General features: G+C 39.7%; 1 protein-coding gene across 4 annotated transcripts in view; it reads right to left on the reverse strand.

Annotated features, from left to right (window-relative positions):
• IQGAP2 (IQ motif containing GTPase activating protein 2) overlaps positions 1 to 26,805 on the reverse strand; it is a 126,693-nt gene that overhangs the window by 40,987 nt on the left and 58,901 nt on the right. Inside the window, exons 3-13 of one of the 4 annotated variants that reach the window (XM_082074931.1) lie at positions 22,291 to 22,447; positions 21,127 to 21,204; positions 17,051 to 17,127; positions 12,093 to 12,160; positions 11,621 to 11,734; positions 7,574 to 7,752; positions 6,843 to 6,930; positions 6,136 to 6,299; positions 5,543 to 5,630; positions 2,909 to 3,072; positions 2,229 to 2,389 (exon numbers count right to left, since the gene is read on the reverse strand). In XM_082074931.1, coding sequence (XP_081931057.1) covers positions 2,229 to 2,389; positions 2,909 to 3,072; positions 5,543 to 5,630; positions 6,136 to 6,299; positions 6,843 to 6,930; positions 7,574 to 7,752; positions 11,621 to 11,734; positions 12,093 to 12,160; positions 17,051 to 17,127; positions 21,127 to 21,204; positions 22,291 to 22,447 — 1,338 coding nt within the window. The remainder of the gene's footprint in view (positions 1 to 2,228; positions 2,390 to 2,908; positions 3,073 to 5,542; positions 5,631 to 6,135; positions 6,300 to 6,842; positions 6,931 to 7,573; positions 7,753 to 11,620; positions 11,735 to 12,092; positions 12,161 to 17,050; positions 17,128 to 21,126; positions 21,205 to 22,290; positions 22,448 to 26,805) is intronic. The other 3 variants (XM_082074932.1, XM_082074933.1, XM_082074934.1) reach the window with 3 other exon arrangements.

The raw sequence follows: 26,805 nt of genomic DNA on the forward strand, positions 1-26,805 counted from the left end.
AATTACACAGACATGCCATCTGCTTTGCTGGTTCTATGCATGCATTTCAGCATCTGAAAAAATGGCCTTATACACTGATTCAGACCACTTTTCTTGGCAACATGCGATGATGGTAGTATACACACTGGATAAATGCTTTGCTGTATGGCACTACAGATAAATTTGGGAGAAACTATGATCAGCTTCTTGCTACACTAAGTCAAAGACCAGAATTTATGCCCTAGCATGAGGTAGCAGCACCTCCTACTACCCCCACATTTCTACCATGTGAAGGAAGATGGGCCATAGACAGAGGAAGGGCATGAAAAACAATTATTCTCTCCCCACAACTCAGGGTTCTCCATGCACAGGCTCTATAGCATGTCTACTCTTAGAAGAATCAAAGATCAAGATGATCTGGAAACATTCACAGCAGTATAAACTCAGGTATGTATAAGCTAAATAATTGTAATAGTCCTCAATCAAGCACACGATTGCCACAATACATCAGATCAAATATCTGTCTTCTATTTCCAGAAGATGTCTGAGTAAGGAGTGGTTACCAGGAAAAAAAAATACAGGAGAGAATCATAATTTCCTACTCATATTTGCCCTTCCAGCATTCAGGAGCCTGAGTTTAAGGGCTTTGTGATCTGGAGGCTAAGTGTCACTTTATTAGCGGCAAACAATGCTGTGCTCCATTTATCTACTCTAGTTTGATACTTTATATATTCTTGAGGAATGAGTCCTACTATTTAAGTGTTTTGTGAGATGGCAGTTCCTTGTGTGAATTTTAAACTTGATATCTGATAGTGCCAAATCTTTTCTGATTCCAGTTATCATAAGAAAATAGAAACTAAGTTAAGTGAAGCTGGCAACTCACGTTCCCCACAACATGCACACTTTAGCAGACCTATGGCATTTTCCCCCTAAATTCTCTCTTGCAGGAAACACACTCCGAACTAGTTCTTCTCTTCTGGTAGAAAGCCATTTAACACCATCTCCCTTGCTGAATCTTCTCTAGCTATACTGTATTCCTTCTGGTATTGTGCAGTCAAAGCTTCCTGCAATGTTCAACATACAACTGGCAGCACAGATTTACATAATGGCATGAGAAAGTTTTATTTTATTCTCTGCTCCAGTGAATTCCTAGTGTTTCATTTGTATTGACTAGCAGTTTAATTTAGAGATCAGGTCACAGTAACACCAGCCAAAACTGCTGCACTTGGAACACTTCGGGACCCATTTATAAATATTTATAATGTTGCTTCTCTTGCCCACAAGCACCGTTTCACACTAGCAGAGACCAAGTGACAGATTGATTTCTTTCCTCCTTATGTCATTCTGCACCTTCTAACCAAAACACCAGCCTCTTATTCCTGTGCTGACTGCCCTCTTTCCCGCCTTGAGACACCTAGCAAGGGCTGCTCTCAGATTGATGTCTGCTGGCAGCCTGGTGAAGATCTTCAGCCGCTGCTGTCCCTTTTTGCTTTGTAATGCGTTCCAGCAGCACATGGAGGTTTCCACTACCCATGGCCAAGAAGCAACAACCTGCCCATGTCCCCACTCTTTCCCCCACATGCTGAGGGCTCAGGTCTCACACAAATCGTAGTGTTACCTAATATTTTTTGCAGATACGAGAAAGAGTGCAGAGAGAGAAGCACATGGCTGTGACAAGTCAGGCACATGACAGTGCTAGCATCTGGCAGCTGGATGAAGGCTGTAATTAATGTTGAACATGCATGTGTGCTACAGCATTGTACTCAGCTTTTTAGCAAGTAGGACTGTGCTACATTTTTCAGACCTTTGCAATTCTCAAGCAGAAAAGGGGTCAGCCATGGTTTAGGGAACCTCCTGGACCTTAAGTCATTAAACACTATCTCATTCCAAAGGTGATCCTTCAGTATTGCAGAGAGGTTACTGATTAACTGTTCCCAGCTATGGTTGGTGCATGTGTTAGTGTCTCCAAATTCTTGTCAGATCTTAATGTTTGCTTTCCGAGGATATTCTCCTTGTATCTCACACATCCTCTTCTCTCAAACACTGCAGGCTGTGTGATTGACTATACTAGTTCAGTACTACTAGTTCAGCAATAGTCACATTATCCCTTATAAACTTACACCACAGATGTTTATCTTTCAACTGTTTCAACTTCATAGCCACTACACAGGATAGCCCACCTAGTAAAATGCCTACTTATCCTTTTGCAGAAGTTGCAAAGTCTCATCCAGCCAAGACAAAACCTTTACCGTTGAAAGTTTTCCTCTTCCAGATTATTGAAGCCAATGCATGGGTTTCTGAGATGATTCTTTATCATTAGGATGTCCTTATTTTCCAAGGCCTGGTTTAGCAACACAACAGCTGACAACATTTCTACTGCAACAGACAGTTCATCATGTGCCAGGTAGTTCTGTAAGATGATAATGTACCACGATCAGGAAGCTAAAAAAGCAGTGTAACGAATTTGAGTTACACAGTCCAGATAACCATCAGGGAGATGGACTTGATTTAAAACACTTGGCAAATTTCCCAGGTATACACTTATCAGATTAACACACTGATGGAAGAGTTTCCTAGGTTGCTACATATCCCTTCAGCCTTTCCTTCTTTTGCCCCACAGTCCCATCTATTCTGATCTTACCCTCATAGCATGGCATTACTTTTCTACACAATACATATACTAAAAAAAAAGTTAGTCCTCATTAGGAGCATGCAACAATTACATTTGTCAGTCAATTGGTTGCAACACAAGAGCTCAGCCAGAGCAAAGTGTGTCAAGAGAAATTTTGTGATTTCATATTGCCTATTCAACCAAAACCAGTCATGCAAAACTTAACACCATAGCAAGAGAGTTAGGTCTGGTTTTACACATGCTATGTTTGTGTTTGACTATGTAACACCGAGCAGGTCACAAGCTTTCCACTCTTACCACAGCATTCTGTTGTTGGAGGTTGAACAGCTCAGTCTGATAAACAGCAGCAGCAAATGAGTGAACAACAGGCAGTTGTGCCTCCGGTTTCATCAGTGCAACCAGTGTTTTACTAGGATCACAGTTACGAATTGCAGTATTGATATTGTCAACTGCTATAAGTTCTAAAGAACAGCAGGGAAAGAAAGTTCTATTAATTTTCATATGCCATTTGCTCTTTATGCGATGTAGATAACAATTAGGTTATTCCAAATAATATAATTTGCTGTCATTAGAGAAAACATTTGTGTTAGATTCTTCCAAGACTCAACTGCTCAATGTTGAAAAACCAGTGTCTGTTAAAAAGTATGCAGCAAGTAATTGACTGGAGGACTTCAAAGTTTCTGGACTTTTAGACACTTAAGACTGCTTGTTGTACGTTTAACCCAAAACAAGGAGCTGACCCCACCCAAGCACAGAAAAAGACCCAATGTCCCTCCTAGGTTGCTTGTGGCAGGTACTGCTGAGTAATGTCAGCTCCAGTGCCCCAGTCTAGCTTCACCCCTAATGCTCCTTTCCTTCAGCACCACGCTTCCTCCCTCACCGCCTCCTTTCAGCAGGACCTGACTCAGCTAGGTAGAACAAGCCTGCCCTGCAAAAACCAATGACGTTTTTACCGTCTATTTCAGAAAGACTGGTAGAAATCAGCCAAATATTTTGGGGTGTTGAGATTTTCAGTGGCTGAACTAATGGAAACCCACATGCTATGGCTTCTATGACTTCCTTTGTGTGCTGTCACCTGTTTGTCTGGCAGTGTGGAAGATCAGTCCTCAAAAGCAAAAAAGTACTGCTCACCATGCCTCACTACCAAGAAATTATTCCATTTTGTACAGTTCAAATTTCAAATTAAACAGACCACCATAGAGGAGTGTAAGTGTAACCCTTTTCAGCACCTGAACAACTCACCAGCTTGTCTTTTTGCTCAACTGACTTCAGCAGTTTTGAACCCCAGCAGAAAAGTGCTGAAAAACACTTCCAACTTGAGCAGTTGCAGAAACCTTACAACACTCCTCAGCTTAGTCATAGCCACTGTAATTGCACACCTGAAGGAGGCAACTCTGTAGAAACCCAGGCCAGGACACACCCAGAAACATGTACAGAGGACATCTCTGGTCTTGCGCAAAGGGGAACAACCTTGAAGGTTGTTTCTGCATGTGGCAGAGTGAAGAATCACAATTATGTAAATGTCATTTCCATCAGCAAAATAATACCCATCTCTTCCACCTTATCGCATGACTTTTCTGTATGCTATTATCCAGGGAATATTTTTAGTCACCACTGACTGCTCAAGTCTGTACAAGACTGTACAGCAGATACCATTCGCAGTTCATGTATGCAGCAACACTCAGATCTTATCGCACAACGCAAAGACTTTGAAGAGCTTTCCAATTAAACAGGTCCACCTAAACAAGCCCCTTGCCTCTCATTTCAGTTTCTCTGAGGCATGCTTATGCAGGGCCATGCTGTTCTTGAAGGCTCTCTATTGGCTATTCCTGAGGTTAGAAGAAGCAAAGGCTCTCAAAGCTACAGCATGCATACTTTTTTAGAGAGCAAAGAGGAGAAGAGTCAGTCTGCAAATGGACTAGACCAGCTCTGTAGTCAATAACCAACCTACTGATTTCTAGTTCAGGAGCTGAACATGCAACTTGCAAAATACACTTTAAATTGTTTACATACCAACAACAAAACCCAGCATTTTTTCCTTTTGCAAACCAAACATAAGAAATAAGTTGCTCTCCATAACTCTTTTACTTCTTTTCTTATGCCACATTTTTCCTCCTAATCTCCTTTCCAGGGGAGCAACCGTTTTAGAGAAAGTACTGCTCACCATGCCTAACCAATCTGAAACAGGCTAACATTGGAGGTAGCAAGCTAAGCTTATCTTCTGGCTTAAGCTGACCTCATAGTACAGCTTTTAAATCACATTACAAAAGCAACCAGCCTGGATTCAAAGCATTGGAAATAATACTAGAGACAAAACAGCCACAAAGCCATGCCCAGACGTAGCATGAAATGACAGCAGTTTAACCAAAGCTGAGCTTCCTAGCAAAGAAGTTTCTGGTCAAAAGCAGCAATACATACACTGCAAATTTAGATCCCCCTTAACTATATTTTTACAAACTGTAACTTGTATCTTGTGACATCTTTAGCAGGCTAAGATCAGGTTAGATTCAGATATTTGTATTTGAAAGTAAGAATATTTTTTCTCTGTGATGTGATTGCCAAATATTCTTGCATGTGATCATTTTATTTTAATTCTACAAGGATGGTCATTGCCCCCAAGTGAGGATTAATACTGCACTGATAAATATTTGTTCAAGCCATCAAGCCATGCATTGCCTTCAGTTTTGAACCAATGGTAAACACACTGGTTAAGTTATTCAAAGAAAAAAGTGTTAGCTACCTCAGATAAGAGTATATCCAGTGCAGCACAGATTGGTGACTTGGCAATTGTGAAATTGAGAAGAACAGTTACAAAAAGGAAATTCCAGTTTGAGAAATCTCATTTATATGTAACAAATGGTAGATTCAGCTCATCAGCTTAACATAATTAAATCATGATGGTAAAATATTAGTATTAAAACAGTTACTCACTAAGCTTGTGAGCCTCAGCTTCCACATTGGCAACACTAACTTCTTTCTGTATTTCACTCTTGTCGAGCATATTTGGAACCCCTGCTATCTAACAGATCAGAAAAAAGATTTAGTAATGCTTTGAAGTTTGACAGGAGATAAGGGATAAGCCCCCCTGGTGGGACACTAATATTTGATTGTATTATCCCCTGCACATGATTTACAATGTCACAATAAGCACAACATCAATCTTTCCCTGCAATTTTCACCCCGGTTAAAATGATGCATTATTTTTCCTTAAGACCCAAATGACTCTTTCATTTGCTGCTAATTGTTCAATATTAGCTCTTTTTCAAAGCAAAGTGTTAGGGTCTGCACACTATATCTCAAATTTTCTTTGCATGTCTTAGTTATTATAGTAACTACTTATAAGGGCATTATGCTCTTTAGAGCAAATGCAGCTACTTTGGTGTCAGAGAGTATATCAGTTATTTTAAAACCTTTAAAAAACTGTTTCATAAATGATGCTAAAGGCAGAGTAAAGGCCATTTTTCTCTGGATTAAAGTCACCTAAAAATGAAAACTTATGTATAGTATGTGTTCAATTCAATTACCTGCATTTTCTGTTCTTTAGAATCACACAATTGCAATAGGTACCATGAGGAATTTTGTGGCAGAACTTCCAGTAGGCTCAGAGCAGGATGGTTCAAACCTGCCATCAATGCCACTTCATCTTGCCGGTCAATAGCCTCATTCACTTGGACTAAAGCTATGTGAACTGAAATGAAAACAATGCTTACAAACAGCAAATACACTTTTGCAAAAATAAGTCCATTGCTGTCAGCATCTCACTTTTTGTAAAAGCAAGCTAGGGTGGCAATACTTGAAACAGATAATCCTCTGCTGGATAAGACCAATCCTATGAAGGGAGTCTCTAGCTCTGTGAAAGCCCATATGGGGGCAGTTCAGCCACGGCTTGTGAATGAATTTCAGCTCTATATAGAAGAGGGGGTCAAAATTTACAGTATTCTGCACACAAAAGGAACTCAAACGTAAGAAAACCGAGCAGGTGATAAGTTTGATTCTGAACTGAGGAATTCTCAGAGCAAAACCCAAAAACACAGACATTAGCCCACAAAAAGATTAGTAGAGAAAGGACAGCAAGAAAAAACTGTTGTAGACAGACATTAGCTACTTCTGTGTATTTTGTAAATTTTACAGAAATATTTTGTTCATTCTTGTGGATTTTAAATGTGTTCAGCTGGAATCTGGGAGATCGCGTGTTACGTGCACACTTCCATAAGCATCCAGAATGGCTTACTGTTTATCTTATTGATATTGCCTTGAATCTCAGCTTGCGTCAGCAGCTCCTCATAGACATCTCTCTCTTCTTCAGAGATGGTGCCGTTCTAAGAAAATAAAATTGTTGCTAGTACACACAAAAACTGCGCAGGGAGGAAAGGTATTAGTGGGATTCATTAAAACTGCATCAGCTGAAATATTTCCTGTAGGTATTTGTAAAGGGATTTGTTGACCACATGAACTAAAGTAATCAGCACTTCATGGTACTGGCTGAGCAATATTTAAAGCACTTTCTGCTTCCTGTAAAACAGCTATGTAAACATAGTGTAACATTTTTCAACTGCAGAGGACATTACCTGTCACATAAAAAAACAAAGGAAATAATTTCACATTAAAGATCTGTGGCAGAGGTTACATTTTATACTCAAAAATGTTCTTTTTAGAACTTCAACAGATTTTTTTTTTTTTTTCATAAAACAACTGATAGAGGAAAACCAGTCTTTGTTTTCAGTCCTCTAGTATTTTATCCTTTGGTCAAAGTTAAGCTATATCATGCTTACAGTAATCTAGCTTATGAAATTGACTGTTGTATTACCATTATTTATGTTATTTAGCTTAAAAGTGGATTTTTTTCCTAATTGCACAGAATTTTAAAGTTAATTTAGCTTTTAAAATAGTAATACTACAGCATGAGAAGCATGCTGTATCAGTGAATTAACATGTATAGGAGTGCTAATAAAATACGATTACCTTCAGTCTTGCATTTGATTCTTTTCTCCTTTTAGCTTCGAAGAGTTCATTCTGATAGTCCTGTGCAAGTTCCTCATCCACGTTTAGCAACATTGCATTTGGGTTCCTCAGAGTTGCAATGGTTTGCTCAGCTATTCCCTTCTCAATAGCTTCGTTAATTGCTATTACTGCTGCATGCACTAAAATTAAAAGCACAATCCTAAATTTCAGGAAGTAAAACATATTAAAAACTGTCACTGTTTCTTCTGATTTATTTTAAGTGAGTGTTTAATATATGTCTGACAATTTACATATTCCCCTTCCAATGTCCCACTGTTAATGCTTCCCCTACATCACAACAACAAAAGCACTCAATGTTTGCCTAAAGGGGGCACATTGCATTTTTTTCCACGTTTGCCCTTCTCCCAAGTAGGGGTTACTATTTTATTGTCAGAAAACAAAACAAGTTACATTTTATTGTTCAACTCCTGTGTCATTTAGAAGGTAATTATTGAAAGCATTTTTAGTAGTTTTTCTCTTTGTATCTTTAAAGATACAAGACATACAAAAGTCATGTTTAAACTAACTATATCTGAAAGATACTGCACAGAGATAGCTAAATTCAAACTCCATGAAACCTGTCCTCCGGAAAACATAGTTAGACTCCCCAGGCAGAGTGCAGCCCTGCACACCACATCTGAGCCTGCGTAGGATGAGCTGGCTCCTTTCCTGAGGATCTCCATGAGCAGCTGGGGAACCAGAAAGACAGTGACATAATGGTACCTACTTCCATCGACTGCGAATCTGCTGGACAGATTCAAACAGAGGCAAAGAACACCCAAAGGGCTTTGCAGGGTTCCCAAAGTGTTATTGCACAGATGAAGGAGAAAGAGTGCTATAGGACTCACTACAGCCATAGACCAGCTTTGAGTGTTAAACCTTTCCTTTGAGAAAACAAGAAAACTGCAACTAGCAAACAAATGCTTGACCTCAAGATTTTCAAAGCCTGAAATGCTCTTGTTTTTCCACACAGCATATTTACATGAACGTACAAAATCAAAACTACTTGCAGCTGAATTAGGTGTAGAGTAATGACTAATGCACCCCTCCCAGGTATTCTCTGCACACATCTAGCCCTGAGATCAGTCCAGATGAAGAACTTCAACAGGAGCTACGCTTTATCTGGACCTGCATGCCACAAGACACCCCAACAATTGCCTGGTGACACATTCATCTCACGGATTTTATAGATATTACTGTATAAAATGTAATTCCTGATAAATGTTTACCTAGATCGTAACCCAAAGGAAGAACACAGCAGCTCTCCATTTATCACCACAGCAGCTTGTTCAGGGCATATTTTCATGCCACAAAGGACATGTGTGAGGGAAAACAGTAACGCCATCTTTCCTTATTCTGTCACTATGTACTTGCTACAGGGCCTTGCATAGTTTCGTTAAACTGGAGAAAAGCATTCAGTAAACAGCACTTTTTCAGGTTAAGTTTGACTGACAATATATATATGTCTGAGTTTAGAGCCTTCTGATCCTTTCAGTATATGAAAGAAATGAAAGATGCTTGTCAATGCTTAGGAAATTTGAGTTTTTAGAAAGACAAAGGGATCTACAAATTTAGGAAAGTAGAACAGAAGAAGAGACCATTGGAAACTCAAATTATGTGTGAAGCTATACATTCTCAGAGAGGGCAGTTACTAGAACATCTTACCTAACTATTGGTGGATAATCAATAGGCTAGCATTAAAATAATACTAGAAAGTTGTTCTAAAACAATTTCACTCTGGCTCAATTCAAGACAGTAGCAGATGGGAATCATAAGCAGCTAGCATAGTAGAAGAAAAGTAAGGAGAGAGACACACTGGTTCCTTTGACATTGAACTTTATGAATAGGGGAAGTTCAGATTGGACATTAGGAAAAGGTTCTTCACTTAGAGGGTTGTCAGTTGCTGGAATGATCTCCCCAGGGAAATGGTCATGGCACCAAGCATGTTAGTGTTCAAGGAGCTTGTGGTCAATGTTCTTAGTCATATGGTTTAGTTTTAAGTAGTTCTGTGAGGAGCAGGGTGTTCAACTTGATGGTCCTTCTGGGTCCCTTCCTGCTTGACATACTCTATGATTCTATGAGCACTGAGATCAACTTCAAGGGACTAAGAGAAGACCACCATTCTCAGACACACATATCACCCCTGCATTCTCATAACAAAACACATAGGAAGAAAGTAATCTCTTCTGTAGTTGTGCAAGAAGCCTCACTGACCTAAGTGGAGCTGTCAAAATGTAGTGAAAAGATAGTTTCATGGTTAAGAGAGATGTGAACAGATATTGGTGGATGTTGTGAACCCATCTACCAAGAGAAACAGTGAGAAACCTGATTGGACTTGAAAGAGTAGTCTAGAGGCATGGAATAACAGAGAAAGTTACTTTCAGAATAAGCTTCCTTTGAAAGCACTTAAGCTTACTCTTTGCATGCTGATTTCTATTATTGCTGACAGCACAGCAGGAGTAATCAGGAGCTGTGTCACTTCATGTCTCCTTTTGCTTACTCCATTTTGGAAACAGGGTGGTAGACCCTTTCCTGCAGCACTATCTCCATGTCCAACCTCACTAGTGCGTGAGTGTTCCTATAGCAGATGTTTCCTGTCCTAGGCCAGGCCGTGTTATCTACAGCACACTCCTTGCCCAAAGGGATAGAACCAACATCAGGAAACCACACTTTTCAATGGAAGGCTGAAAACACTTAAGTTAAAAGAAACTCTATATACACTATAAAAAGCATTCAGAGAAGTGAGCTGAAAGTCCTTTCATCTTCAGGGAAGGAAGAAAGATCGCTAGAAAAGAGCTTGGTAGTCACTAAATCTCTGAAAATTTGCTAAAATAGGAGACAAACTACCCCCACTTCCAAAAGTAGTATTTGAAGAGCTAGCTTTGTAGAAGCATGCACATATTAAGCTGTAGCAGGGACGAAAATATAGAACACAGACAAGGCAAATCAACATGAAGAAGCATGTTTTAAGTTAAGGTCTGGAAATATCAGCACACTAAGTAGTATCAAGAATCAGCCTGTTTTGGTTTGCTAAATCTTGCAAAGTAGCAAAAGTTGCAGTGGAACTTAATTATAATGCAGGCCTAGTCCCACCCCTCACCCCAGGTATTGTCTGGGGTACTGTTACTTCTTTGTATCGGTGATCCACTGAACCATTGAACATACTCAAGGCAGCCCTTCTGTTCTTCAGTTTACCCCTCAAAAAAAGGCTAGTATTTTGAACAAAATAACCAGAGCTTAAGTGTGGAATTAAGTACACACTTCTTGTCACTTAAGTTCAAGCTTTGGTTTTTTTTTAAACATTTCATTTTTTTGTGTGTGAAATGAAGTGGTATGTAGGGAAAAAATGGCTTGAGAGGCAAAAAAGCATTTAATTTCGTTTCTAAGTGGAAGCTGTTCAAGACAGACTCAAAGGAAAAACCTTATTTTGGATGCACCAGCAGGACGTGCCATCCTGCAGAGTTCTAACATGCTGTGAGTCACACACCAGCAGTCAGACTGAGAGTTGGCCATGGGGGCAAGTGATTCCTTCACATATGCACCACCATATGTGAGAGTTGTCTGTCTGGAACAGTGCCTTGTCCACACAGCAACGTGACTGGGTGTTAGAGGAAAACTGCAAGAGCCAAACACAGGATGGAGGCACAGAGGAAACACCTCCCATGGCTGTCTCTATTGTATCTCGTACGGTGCAAAGGCAAACACAGACCTCAAATCATCATTCTAGAGAAACACTAGCTACCAAAACATTAAAGCCATGCAAAAGACTGTATAAAGTCTTTGTTCCTGGTAGCATTTCTGATAGTTCAATGTAGGTGCTTAAAAATGCAGACTGAAAAATTGCAAGAGATCTTGCAACAATGTTGCAGGATGATAATTGGTGAAAACGTACTTCCTTTTCTTGTTACTTATTAAGAGGTGGAAAATTAGATTAATTAAAACACAGAAAAAAATTGTTAACATTCTGTAAAATTATCCAGTAGAAAACAGAGCAAGAGCCACACTTACATGCAGCTTCATCCACTGATAATTCATTGGCCAGAATCCCACCAATTTTGCTAAAAGATGGCATCTGTATGCCGTACTTCTCTAGCTCCTTTCGCATGTTGCTGATTTCTTCCTCTGCTCACATAAAAAAAGAAATATTATCAGAACAAGAGCATAAGAATTTCACTATGAATCACCATACCTACAAATACAGGTGCAATGTTTTTGAAAACACTTGTGACGAGGGCTGCTTAGCAGGCTTTCCTCCCCATTTTTAAGGAATCTAAGATATGACAAGTATTTCATGCAAATTCACTCCCTTCTGTCCTTCAAAGAGTGACATTCATTAAAAATAGAAGCCTCCCACCTATTTAATTAGGATGTGTTCAGAACAACCTTGCAGGATGAGAAAAACCATAATAGAAAATATGTACTATGTTAGCAGATTTACTGGGTAAAGAAACCATCTGTTATTGGATAAGCAGTTTATTACCTGTGAAGTCTACTTTTCCCAGTAGGTCCTGGATCTGTGGTGCTAATCCCAGTTTGAACAGATATAAACTGCAAAGAAAAAAAATTAGAATTTAAAGTCCTGCATGTGTTTGAGGTGTTTGCTTTCTGTACAAGAAAAAAACACTTTGATGAAGCTTGTCTTTAACCCTTTAACTGGCCAATATGGAATAAGTTAACCCTACAGTTTTCTTTTTGCTTTATGTTTAAGTCTTACAGAAAGAGAAATCTTGATCTTTCAAAGAAACATCTCTAAAAGAGATGAGAGGAAGGAGGAAGAAAACAAAATATGTGAATGTATTTTAGTACAGCTTATAGCTTTGGATCTATGTGCTGTTTTGACTGCATTTTTATATCCCTTTAATTAATAGCTGAAGACACACAAATCACTGACACCTTTTTACTAAGTGTGAAGTAAAAAGAACTTGTAAGTCTGTCTGATCACATCTCAAAAATATTTGCATCAATAGCTATTTAACTTTTGGAAAATGGAGTAATCTCAATTTAAAGTGCTCTCCATGAACTACAATTTTTGTTTCAATATAGCACAAAAAATATCTATTCTCATTATTCCTAGAGCTCTGGGGTGCTATCTGAAAAAACAGCTAAGCACATACATATTTTCTCCATGTCTTCTAAACATAAGACTTATATTTATCTATGTTTCTATAATTTATCAATGAAATTCAACAAACAAGTGAATTTTGCAAGCAGAGATCAAAAAAGGTAGATTTTAAAAACAGGACTTAAATAACACTTCACTCCCAATGGATTATTTTGCACCTCTTATTTAAATGTCTTCACTCCAACTTTATACATTGCAAATGTGTGTTATAGCTTGGGTTTTTATTTCTAGAGAAGCACATTTACTTTTTTTTTTCCTGTTAGCAAATTACAGGATGAGATTTCAAAGCAAGTATTTGTAGCTGTCATATTTATTTCAGAGCACACAGAATCAGCATTTTATCTTTCATATTACCACAGCTACTCCTCTGCCCTGTCATGACCTGGATGGACACAATAGCACATTTCATGTAGGTCAACACTCCTGACTGCTACAGCCCCTCAAAATCATCGCTGCTGCTGCCATTCTCAATTTTTGAAACAGTCTTAACTGCAAGTTAACAACAACAGAGAAAACACACATTACTAGAGTAATGAACCAGGTCCCTCCATTACCTTGATCTGCCTGCCAACCTTTCCTTATGGGCTTTTAAAGAGATTTTACTCTAAGTTTGAGACAGGAACATAGTCCTTGCTGAAGCATTGGGAATCATACAAACAGTTACAGGTCTAAATTGACCTTTTTTGAGGTCACCATAATAAAAAGACAGAGGCAAGAAAAGTGGTATGAACATTAGAGACTTGTATTTTTGTTGTTCAGGACTTCTAGAAAGATATTGAGCTATGCGTTTTACCTTCCTACACTCCTTTGTTTGAGTAAACTCATTAACCACCAGATGGTGCTGAAAATGTGTTTTGAGTCTTGCAGGGAACACAAGGAAACTTCTACTCTGTATTAAGGTAGAATTTCCTTTGAAACAGCTTGCTTAATGCTTTTATAGAGTAACTTGAATCCACATAAAATCAAAAGTAGGAGGTCTTGGGGTTAAGAAAGTTGGATATGAGGCATCAGGAGCAGGGGAGAAACAAAAGGGAAAGGACAGGTCTCAGGTGACATTCCCTTTGCATTGCACACACAGAACTGTAATTCATGTCAGTCAGAGGTTCCCAGGTCTTGTTTTAAGCTTAGTTAATGTATAAAATGCCTTAAAAAACAGATCTGAATATAGTGTGCTTTATGGGAAAAAAAAAAAAGCAAAACAAAAAACAAAAAAAAAAAAAAAACCAAAACATGTGTGGGAGACAAAACCCACAACCTATGCTTGTTATTCTACTGCTTACTAGGAAAAGAGTGTTTTGTAGCTGTCTGGCTTGAGAGGCATAGTTTGCCCAGGATATAGCAGTGATCTGCTTGCAGAGATCATTCAAAAACTAATTTTTGAATGAAAATCATATCTCATAAGCACTGCTATTTAGGAACAAGAATCACTTACCATCTTAATTTAAATCAAGCGGTTCTTAACCTCATTTTGCCCAGGACAAAAATCAAATTAGACTTTCACAAGGGAAACAATACAAGAAATGATGACTATGCCTTCTTATTTTATGAGCCTGGCTTTAAGTATTAGGTTTTCAGCAGAAGAAAAGGTAGAGGTTAATTATATTCAACAGGAGACTAGAAACTGAAGATGTCTCTGCTTAAAGCTCAGCTAGTCCAACCCCACTGAAATAAAGATCTCTTCCAACCCAAACTACTTTATGATTCTACAAAATTGTTTAAGTCACTCCTTCCTGGCAGACCAATGCTTTATTTGACATCACAAGTTGTTCCACTTACTTTAAGTACAGTTGTCATCATTTCAGACTTGAACCAGGACATATACATTTACACCATTTTGCTTAAGGTCCTTGTCTATCTTCACACTCTTTAACAGCTCAAAGATCAGCAAAACCCCAAAGAACCAAAGACTTTTAAGGTGAAATGTTAACATTTCAGATGTCAAATAGACCCTTTGAATAGACAGATCCTTTTGCTGTTATTACCTGCAGTTAAGGCTATTTCATGTTTCTTAAAGTGGCTATTAAAAAAAACCCACCTTATACATTTTAAACACTTTAATTATGTACACTGACTGTGCCTAAATGAATTAATGTAGGAAACATCTTAGCTAAATATGGGTCCAGGATTTGCAAGAACTGGAATGAGAAAGTGTGCTGTGTTAAATTTACATCTTTTTGTTGGAAAGCTCAAGAATCATGTTGCTTTGAAATATATTTGCTAACAACTAAGAAAGAATGGGAAGCAGATCAACCACTCACCTCTCAGAGAGTGCTCAATTTTCTTAAGTTATAAGCCTTTGCTAATTGAACACATTCTCCAAGATGTATTAGAATTTAGCATTTAAAAATCAATGGTGATTCTTCATAGAAAGGTCACATGCATATGCTACAGCTGCAAAGGTGAAAAGCCAGCCTGCAATTGATATTTCTAGATGCTGTGTTGCTGGACCCTGAAAAAAAACAGGGACATGGATTCTCTGGGGTCAGCGAACCCTGTACTGATGCCCTGAAAAGGATGCTCTGACAAACCCAGACAGTAGAGCAGGTGGGGTGCACAGCATGGAGCCATTGGGAGAGACACCAGCAGGTCAGTAGTTACAACAACAACAATGAAGGAGAACAGAACTGGACTCCTGCACCTCAGTGTTCCTCTGATGCCAACCCAACTGGGAAGGCTGCTGGCCAGGAAAGTGCCCTGTCCTTAATTCTGTTGTTTCTCAGACTGCTTTCAATGTAGACTCTGTGCCATTCAATACTGACACTGAAGTTTGATTTGAAAGATTCCAATGAAGGACTTATAACATGCATTTTAGGAAAAGGTATGGAAATAAATTAATCTTGACAACTGTTTCTTTGATTCTACATGCTGCAGGAGATGCAGGCTTGTGGCTCTACACTTCCATGGGAAAGCACCATAAGAAAAAGCATTATAGGCCTATTCTCCTTCAGTGTGGCTTGACACATTTGATATGAAGTCCATTTCTAAAATAATAGCTCATAAGAGCAGAGTTATAGCTTTGTGTTGATATGCAGCAAGGAAAAGTAATTTAAACAAGACAAACTTGGAAGTGAAATCTGAGACAACACAGACCAGTTCTTATACTGGCATAAATCTTGGAGCATGTCAAGATGGAGAAACAAAAACTTCTGCCAAAGGTTTTTTTTTGCCATTGCAAAATTCATTTCAGGATCTAAAGAGTTATTGCCATTGCAATAATTAGACAGATCTTAAGAAGATGTCTAATTGATGGGTTTATTGTTCTTGTAGCATTTATATTCACAGTAGAAAAAGTCCTCCTCCATACATGAGGAAGCAAACATCAGAAAACCTCATTGTGTTCTTCCAGCTCCTGTAAAACTCTTGCTCTTTGCTCATAACATCAACTCCAAATACCTAGCATTCAAAAGAAATATGAACATTGGTGGTATGCCCTATTTATTAGCAGTGGGTTGTGCATAGTAGAGTGCTAGAGCGTGCACATAATTTCAAGGATTAGACCTTAAATTTCAATTACAGCACGTATTGAATAGTTTTTGACCTGTAGCCCTGGAGTAACTGATGTGTTGTGAACACTATTAGGAACATAGAAGAGAGTTTGGGGCAGAAGTTAGTTATGTTCTCTGCAAACATATTATGCAAGAAACTGACGAAAGGAAAAGGTCTCCATATGCAGGAAATTAGGTGGAAGAACCACAAGAGGGAGAAGCTGTCTACCAACATGAGTGTCACACACCAGACACAGCACAAGGCAGATGTTTGGTACTTTTACTGGTCAACATCAAGAAAATCCTTAAGGCAGGACATAATTTCAAGCTCTACCTTCAGTGATGAGGTCAAAGTCTTCCTGACTTTACATTTAAAATAATGTTCCTCAGAACTCCAAGAGCTTGAAAAAAGATGTTATTTTTCACATAAATGACCTCAGAATACAGTCATTATTTGCTCCTCTTTTGGGACAGAAAGATGTTGATTCATCATTTTCATTCTGATCAGCATCCCTGCCCTGTGGTTGCACTAATTTTTTTTGCTAAGTTTTTGTTCCTTTATTTGGTTTCTGTTGCAGTTCTTTGAATTTATATATGTACTTTGTGGGTGGTGCACTTGTTGAGAGAGGGATGTCTGTGCTAAATTCACTAGTCCATTTTTGTTTTGAAAATCATTTGCCTAATAGTCCCGAAAAACTTGGACTTTTGTCTCTAACTTTAAAGTAATGGACTTGTAAATTCTGACAGGTTTTGATAAACTGATTAGCCTAAAGTAATTCAAGACTTACATTCCTAGCTTTGACTGTAACTTTTATTCCCATCACTAGTTACCTTAGAGCATGAATGCAATATATCATCCTAGGGATATTTTTCCGGTCGTAGACATCTGTAGTTTCTGGATAAAAGATCTGAAAAACAAAGAACATGCAGTTAAAGGAGAATACACATTACTGAGTGGAAAAGTAGCTGAAATGATATCTCTGCAGAACCATACCTTAGACTTACAGAAGTTCAACTGTTACTCCTATACAGTTATGAATAAGCCTCTTCAGCTGTTATTTTGACTTTAATAACCTCTTCCTTATGAAAACTACTGATAAAACATAAAAGCTACTTATTAAGAAGCAAGAAAGGAGGTTAAGATGACAGCATTTCAGCAAGATTTTTAGAGAAGGTCCTCCAGCACAAGCTCAGCCAGTAGGGCTTGTGTTCTCCTACATACATCCAAAACCCGGGATGCAGTTACAATTTGCAAAGCCTCATTGTGAACAAAACACTATCAAATATGGTTTAAAAATGCAAAATTCTAGTTGCCAGCACCCCCAACTGTAAATGCATAATTTATAGAGAAAGATATTCAGATAGAAGAATATTAAGCAATTTAGCCAAAAAGTCACATCATAAGTTCCAATTCTGATTCTACCACTAATTTGTTCCTGGCCTTGGTCCCAGTCACTAAACACTATTTCTCCACTAAAACAAAATAAAATAAAATAAAAAACACTTAGCTAAATGTGAGAGCTGGCAGCATGCTTCCAGGCCAGGCACTCAGGGCTGCAGTGTCCCATGGTTAACAAGACAAGATTGAGTAAGGCAAGAGCACAGTTTGCTCACAGCAGCTTTAGGAGGGACACTTGAGAAAAATTTTGGACACAACCATCCTCCACAACAATACCAAAACATCTTGGAGGAGGGATGGCAGGGTGGAAATCAGCCAGCTGAATGAAGAACTCAAGTGAAACAAAAAAAAGCCTGACCTGAGAAAGGCAGGACTTTCCCCATCTCCATGGCATTTCTGACGGCAGTTGTGGATGCCCTTTTCTGCTTACAGGCACATGCAATTACTTTGCCTGCAGTGACTGGCCACTAGCCCCCACAGTCCTTCAGGCAGCCATCCAAACACCCCACAGTGCCAAACCCCGTAGTACATGAGGCAGTGCTGGGGCCAGCCCCACTCAGGCACCCTAGGGCAGCTGCTGGCCAGCCTGGGCAAGGGATTACTCCCCTTAGGCTGTGTGCAGGTGCTAAAGAGTCCAAACAAGCAGAGTGTGTGTTTCTACACAGCCCTTTCTTAAACAGTCTTAATCTGGAAAAGACTCACTGATGCCCAGAAACAGCAGCACAGAGGGTAGATGGCAAATGAAGATCAGTAAGGAGGAAGATATATATGAAAGGTGACCCAAGAAAGCAGGTGACAGAAGAGAAGCAGCAGCATGACCACACAGATGCACTGGAGTGTGCAAGGACAGTCTGGAAACAGGGTAGAAGCAGAAAAATTGGGACATACATTAAAAGGAAGAGGCAGCAAGAGACATGGTGAGAAGTAGTAACCTAAAGGGGGCAAATATTTAAGTTTTCTGTTTTAAACTCTATTATGTTCATGCCCCCACTGAGACTGCACTAGCAAGCAGATATAGCTAAAACACTGCTAGTGTTCCTATTTGGCTACACATAGGAGAAGCACCCTGGGCATTTCTACCCATGGCACTGGTCATCCACAGAAGCCTCAGCCCATGCACAGCAGCAGCAGTGGCACATCACTGACACTGCTGTCAGCATAACCTTCTCTTCAGATTTGTTTCCTAAACTACAAAATCACAGAATGTTAGGGATTGGAAGGGACCTCAAAAGATAATCTAGCCTGGTTCCTGCTGGAGCAGGAATGCCTGGATGAGGTTACACAGGAATGTGTCCAAGGGTGTTTTGAATGTCTCCAGAGAAGGAGATTCCACAACCTCCCTGGGCAGCCTGTTTCAGTGTCTGTCACCCTCACTGAGAAGAAGTTTCTTCTCATATTTGAGTGGAACCTCCTGTGTTCCAGTTTGAACTCATTGCCCCTTGTCCTGTCATTGGTTGTCACTGAGAAGAGCCTGGCTTCATCCTTCTGACATGCAGCTTTTACATATTTATAAACATTAATGAGATCCTCCCTCAGTCTCCTCCAAGCTAAAGAGACCCAGCTCCCTCAGCCTTTCCTCATAAGGCAGATGCTCCACTCCCTTAATCATCTTCGTGGCCCTGCGCTGGACTCTCTCCAGCAGTTCCCTGTCCTTCTTAAACTGAGGGACTCAGAACTGGATACAATACTCCAGGTGTGGTCTCACCAGGGCAGAGTAGAGGGGAAGGAGAACCTCTCTCGACCTACTAACCACCCCCCTTCTAATACACCCAGGATGCCATTGGGATTCCTGGCCACAAGGGCACAATGCTGGCTCATGGTCATCCTGCTGTCCACCAGGACCCCCAGGTTCCTTCCCCCTCTGCTGCTCTCTGATAGGTCATTCCCCAACTTATACTGCAATCTGGGGTTGTTCCTGCCCAGATGCAAGATTCTACACTTTCCCTTGTTATATTTCATTCAATTTTTCCCCGCCCAACTCTCCAGCCTGTCCAGGTCTCTGGATGGCAGCACAGCATTCTGGCATGTCAGCCACTCCTTCCAGCTTGGTATCATCAGCAAACTTGCTGACAGTGCACTCTGTTCCCTAATCTGAGTCATTGATGAATATCACAGTATCATAGTATGTTTGGGATTGGAAGGGACCTCAAAAGATCATCTAGTCCACTCCCCCTGCTGGAGCAGGAACGCCTAGGTGAGGTCGCACAGGAACATGTCCAGGCAAGTTTTGAATGTCTCCAGAGAAGGAGACTCCACAACCTCCCTGGGCAGCCTGTTCCAGTGTCTGTCACTCTCACTGAGAAGAAGTTTTTTCTCAAATTTAAGTGGAACCTCTTGTGTTCCAGCTTGATCCCATTACCCCTTGTCCTATCATTGTTTGCCACCAAGAAGAGCCTGGCTCCATCCTCATGGCACTTACCCTTTATATATTTATAAACATTCATAAGGTCACCCCTCAGTCTCCTCCAAACTAAAGAGATCCAGCTCCTTCAGCCTTTCTTCATAAGGGAGATGCTTCACTCCCTTCATCATCTTTGTTGCCCTAATGCTGGACCCCCTACAGCAGTTCCCTGTCCTTCTTAAACTGACGGGCCCAGAACTGGACACAATATTCCAGATGGGGTCTCACCAGGGCAGAGTAGAGGTGAAGGAGGACCTCTCTCGATCTACTAACCACCCCCCTTGTAATACACCCAAGGATGCCATTGGGATTCCTGGCCACAAGGGCACAGTGCTGGCTCATGGTCATCCTGTTGTCCACTAGGACTCCCCAGGTCCCTTTCCCCTACACTCCTCTCTAATATGTAATTTCCCAACCTATACTGGAACCTGGGGTTGTTCCTGCCCATATGCAGGACTCTACACTTCCCCCTGTTAAATTTCATCAGGTTATTCCCTGTCCAACTCTCCAGCCTGTCCAGGTCTTTGGATGGCAGCACAGCCTTCTGGCATGTCAGCCACTCCTCCCAGCTTAGTGTCATCAGCAAACTTGCTGATAGTACACTCTATTCCCTCGTCTAAATCATTAATGAATATATTGAATAATATTGGCCCCAGTACTGAACCCTGAGGCACTCCACTAGATACTGGCCTCCAACTAGGCCAGTATATATTGAATAGTATATATTTGCCAGTATATATTGAATATATTGAATAGTACTGGTCCCAGTACTGACCCTTGAGGCACTCCACTAGCTACAGGCCTCCAACTAGACTCTGCCCCATTGACCATGATTCTCTGGCTTCTTTCCTTCAGCCATTTCACAGACCGCCTCACTACCCAATCGTTCAGACCACACTTCCTCAGTTTAGCTGTGAGGATGCTGTGGGAGACTGCGTCAAATGCTTTACTGAAGTCAAGATAGACCACATCTACTGCTTTGCCATCATCTGCAGCTACCCTGCCTTGTAGACTGGTGCTTACAGTAAGTCTATGCTTAAGCAGACAAAAGGGGATCTCAGTGAATCAGTGCCTTGAGCTAGTTTCTTTACTCAAATTAAGGCTTACCTTAGGCAGACCAATGGACTCCATTGCTCGCAACCACTGCACAGTGTTGTCAGTGTGTCGAAAATGAAGGCCTGATCTCTATTGAAAACATAGAAGGAAAAGATGACAAAAACTGTGTAAAACAAATTATCTAGTTATTAGTCCTCCTGATGCATCTCAATTTTATATCCTGAAGCCAAGTTCAGGGGATTGTTCAGTAGCTTTTTGGAGAAAAAGCTGGCTGTCAAATATCAGGAACCACTACAAAATACAGAAGTGGTAACACTACGTAGCAGTACTGTGAAGAACAGATAAGGAGCTCTTGGTCACTGTTCAGATCTACCTGAATACTTGACCCTCCCTACAGCCTACACAAACGGCCGTTAAATAAGCAAAGTAGGAAAGTATTTTATTTATTTTTATTATTTCTAAAGAGTCAAAGTAAAGGCTAAAAGAAACCTGAACTCAAGTTTTGGAGATTTTCAAGAGAAGCCTTTAAATGTAACTGGGATTCTTAACCATAGTTCTGTTAACCATATGGGACCTAGAGCAGTTTGATTTCTCAACTCTCAAACAACAGCTAGTGATTATATCTTGAAAATGTCAATTTCAAGTTTTTTCTACCACCTCTAGATGTTGAGATAATACATTCCATAGTGCTGCTAATGACTATACATATGTATTTTTATATTATTGAGGATCTTGGAGGCAATTAACAGCTTACACACATAGCAAGCTAAGTTTAGTTACTGGTAGCCTGGTCATTGCTTTTCAGTGTTTAATTTGTTAAAATAAACACACAGATCTAATTAAGTGAGTATCCTCCCATTCAAGATAGGGAAAGTTCAGAATAGTTATCAGGTTTAATTATTGAATTACTTTTGGCTCCTATTCCTAATAAGGAATAATTGTATAAGTGATAAAGCTCATGTTCTCTCTGGAGCCAGAAGTGTAATTTGTTCAGCATTAAAAACATTTAATGACACTAACATAGTTTTTCTAAGGGTAAAGTATTTCTAATTTATCGTGCTGGCTTCTTAGTGTTTTGTGTCTTCTATCTAGTCCTGACAGCCTTATAAAAGAGATGCATAAAATTAATCAACCACACTTGGGTATCTTTAAGAGTTGGAAGACAGACATTACATTTTTTTGTCTTGTTGGTGAGAGAACTGAAAAAGTTATTACCTTATAGCGTGCTTGCTCCACATCATAGATCTTTTTGTCTGACACCACATTAGGGGCAAAGAATTTTGCAAGCTTGGCAAGGTAAACACCATTTCTTAAGCCTTCCTCCAGCTCCGTAGTTGGAGGCAGCTCTTCTTTCAAGCAGACCTCCATCCACCTACAGAGACATAATTTGAAAAACATGGTTATTTGTGATTTTAGTGGTTTAGAAGTGACATCTTTCACCCACAACCATCATACTTTTAATGTCACCACCACAACATAATCACAGTTAGTAAAAGGTACAGATTAAGGAGAAAATTCTTATTCACATGGCAGATCAAAATTACTAGACAGAATCATATCTGCACTGTGTGGTCACAACCTGTCAGTAACCAAACAATGTGCTTTGAAGTATATGTCCCCTAAGGGCTCTAATTTATTTTGAGTTTTCACACTGCTGTGTGAAAATGTTCAGATCTGTTGAACAGCACTAGGCTTTTAAATACAGTAATTTAAGCTGAAAATGGAACAAAATACAAAGTACTGTGTCTTACTGATGTTTGCATTTAAAAAAAGCTCTGTTAGCCTATGCCAGGGCTGAACCTCAAGAGCACTGGGGCCAGCAATGTGCTGGTCAATGTTAGTTCCTGCATCCAAGGTGTGCTACAACCCAAGATTGCTGCAATGCTCATCTCTGTACAAAACACTCCTGCAGCTCATCCTCCTCCTGCAACACATGGCAACTCCCCACCTTTACCCGTGAAACACAGTGAGATGCCAGAGAAAAGACTGAAGCTTTTTCTTGAAACTGCCCAAGGTACTCAATGCATTTGAGGTCTGCTTGGCAGTGACTTGGCCCATCACCCATCAGATGGGATGGCTTCTCTACAAACAGTGACTAAACCCTTCGAAGTAGTAGTTACTTAGATGCAATAGATATGGTGTAAGATAGAAAACAGTAATTATGAAATATATAGCCAATTCAGAAGAGCAGTAACAAACATAAAACCACATTATCTATTGTTTTTGTATGGAGTAGTCAAGAGAAAGATGTACCAAAGCACTCCTGAAAAACATTAGCAACCTCATCACTGGACCAGAAGTTCCTTGCATTGGTGTTTAAAATGTTTTGGCCCTGTGATATTATTCTTAGTTCTAGCAGCTAAAACACATTACAAGAACTATAAATCTGGTTAGTTTTTTCCCAATTATTTTTTCCTTAGGTAATCTCTGCTCTTGTTAGAAGGACATTAACAGCACTACAAATGGAAAAGAACAAAGCTGAAGACATTAGTTCTCTTTACTTACTGTCACTAAGGCAGCATTGCTATATGCTGCATAAGACAGCATTACAAATCTAACAGCACCTCCACAAGGGTGACTTCAGAAACCAGAAAGCTGGAATCCAAATTGAAATGGAGCCAGTTTTTCCCCCACCACAGAGAAGAAAAAAAGCTCACTATATTATTTTAGTTCACTTTAAAACTCAAGACAAATGACCTACTCCATTACACTTTTGTATTTGTTATAGGACATATGAAAGTTGTTTCACTGAAGCACAGACTACCCAAATAGCTCTTCAGGAAACCACCAGCCATAAATCTGGGACACTATCACACCAAGCTGCATGAAGCAAGTATAATTAGGAAAACTGTAGTTTTGCAGTATAAAAACTGCTTCAGTGAGGAGAATCATAACTCTGGCAAATTTCCTTGCTCTGTCCTGCATTGTGTGTTCACATTATGGGTCCATGCCAAGGGTCCCAAAAGTCATTCTTATTAATGACATTTTATAGACTAAATAAATACACACACTAAGACAAAGTGTCACGACATTTGTCTTCTCCAAAACAGGGGACAAGAAAGAAAAGAATATGAACTCCCAGCAAATGTGGGTTTTACCTGAGCCAGTTAGCTCTTTCTATAGAATTTATTTCATAATATTTATCTTCTAGAAAAGAGTTGCATGAATAGCAGGAGGAGCTTGCTGAGCCACAGGAGCTCACCACGAGCTGAAACTGACCCTGTTGTCCAATGGAGCATTTCCAGTGATATGAACCATATGCCCATACAAAAGCATTTGCCAAGTTGCATTGGGCTTTTTACACTCCTAAGTATCAGCTTTCTTATGAAAGCATTTTTTCTGACCTCTTCAGTCCAGACCACCAAAAAAGATCACACTGGAACTGTCTTTGAAGATACACACTCATGCCCCCCAAAATTGCTTTTCTTCCTTCTGGTGCAAAAGTTTGTTACTTAGAAGCAACTTTCCCCTGGCTTGATTCTCAGGTGACTGGTCCAGAACCAGCTGGTGCTCCCTCTAAAAGCCAGCCAAACCCTGCTATTTGCCCTTCCATCACAAGCAGCTCTTCTTCAGGTTTTTCCTTCACCATACCACTGAGGTTCACCAACAGAAAGAGCTCCATGTGTCAGAACCAGCCCAGATATTACATTTAACATCCTTACAGTTGAATGTGTTTTCACAAGGCATCACTTAGTGCTAAGAAGGAAGGGCTAATAGCCACCTAGGCACAACACGAGGAAAGAACAGCAGCCTTCAGAGCAGATTTAGGTTATAATTTATAACCTTCAAATTCTTGTTCTTGTGACACAAAGAGCTTGCTATTTATAGCTTGCTGCTGTTTATGAAAGGCAGCAGAATGAATGCATTTGACTGGGTTGGGTCTGGTTTTATTAAAGAGTCCATATAAAACAGTCATTTCACAAGCTCTAAATGAGATGCTGATCCAAGGTGAAAGCTACTCAACCTTTCAAACCTTCTATTATTCACTCAGCAAAACCATTGTGGATTTTTCTCCAGCATTGTGATGAGCCTTTAAGATTAATCTGGAACTACTCTGTTCTGGACAAGGGGGCTACCTTATCTACTGGGTAAATGCAATACATCCAGGGATAAACAGGAAACCATATGAGGAAGAAAAGAAACCAGCAAATAAGGGTAACAAAGGAAACAGTTCTCAATCCAACAAGTCCAGAAAACATACAAGCAAACATCTCTTTTTTTAAAAGTAGAATGTCAGTAATTTAGTGGAAAAGAAGTAGAAAGAAGTGGAGGAGACCTGAAAAATGCATAGTGTTTCTTTCCATTCGTACCTAAAATTCTTTAAGTGGTATCCATTCTAGAAAAACTCATAGGTCTGCAATAGAGCAACTGTAACTTACAGCTTTTGGGAGGCATTCTCCAAGACTCAGAACAGAGCTACAGCTGTATTACACTTAAGGTAAGTTTTACCAACATTTGGAAGTTGCAGAACTTAGCCACAACAAGGTCTACTGTGAAAGGATTTTCTCTATTTTGCACATGTGTAATCAGAGAAAGGAAAAGCCTCAGGATTTGCAAAAAAGCCTGCCAATATGTGAACAACCCTGCAAGTTTTAGCTGTGCATACAGCTGCTCAACTCTCTTACTCTCTCTTCTAGTATATATTAAGATATCTGTAGCACTTTTCTTCCCAATGCTTACAATTACAATAGCTTTGTTCCCTTTACACTGGCACAGTTAAAAGGGAATTACAGTTTTAAACCAAAAGAAGCATTACTTTCAGGTTGTGAGGTTCTGCTTTTTAAGACACAGTTCAGTGAGTTTATGAAAGTTATTATATGACATGGTGCCGACAGGAGGAGTAGACTGAACTGAAAAAGACAAATCTTTCTACTTCTATTTCTTTAAGTGAAACAGAGAATATCGACCTGACAAAAAGGATTTATAGGTACCTTTGGAGCAATTTATTTTTCTTTGAGGCTAAAAAAGCAGCGTTGCCTTTGGCTCACCCACTGGTTTCCTGAGCACACAGTACTGCAGCATCAGATTTAAGTCTGTTACAGAAACTGTTCCCCACAAAAACTAGTTAATACAGTGGCTATACAAGATGAAGGAACTGTAACTCAGTGTCAGACAGTACGTTTTTCTTTAATATGAATCTCGTGGAATAATACTATTATAGCTATCAAATGTCCACGTGTATTTCTGAAGTTTCTTTTTCTACAATGCAATCTCATAACTAATACCATGTTTTTAACAGCTTTTACTTACTGACAGATGTATGCCCTGAAAAACTACCAGTCATGAACCGGGAGGATTGACTTGGTCTCTCATTACAGCTAAACCCAAATGCCACTTTATGGTGGAGGGACAAAAGGCAATCTCAGAGAGCAGACCAAAACATGCAACATCCCTGAAGTCCTGGGTAGCACCATCAAACATTAACTGCTATTTGAACAGCCATGCAAGGTTTAGTCTTATCATGCATAAAGTCTTCAACATGCATAAAGAGACGTTTTCAGGGAGACAGATACTTGGGATCATACACCAGTATGCATAATACAGCCTGCTTTTATTTTCATAATACTGCAGTTTTGCCAGTGCAGAAATGGAGAATTTCCCCTAGTAGAAAACAAAAACCCAGGCTTGACCAATGGAAATAAATCTCTAAAACTAACTCCAACACATAGTAATGGAAAGCCTGTCAGGAGTGAGAACTGAAGGTACAGTTTCCTTTTGCTTTGCTCAGTT

This window comes from Streptopelia decaocto (genome assembly GCF_964273445.1).
Source record: "Streptopelia decaocto genome assembly, chromosome: Z".
Lineage (NCBI taxonomy): Eukaryota > Metazoa > Chordata > Aves > Columbiformes > Columbidae > Streptopelia > Streptopelia decaocto.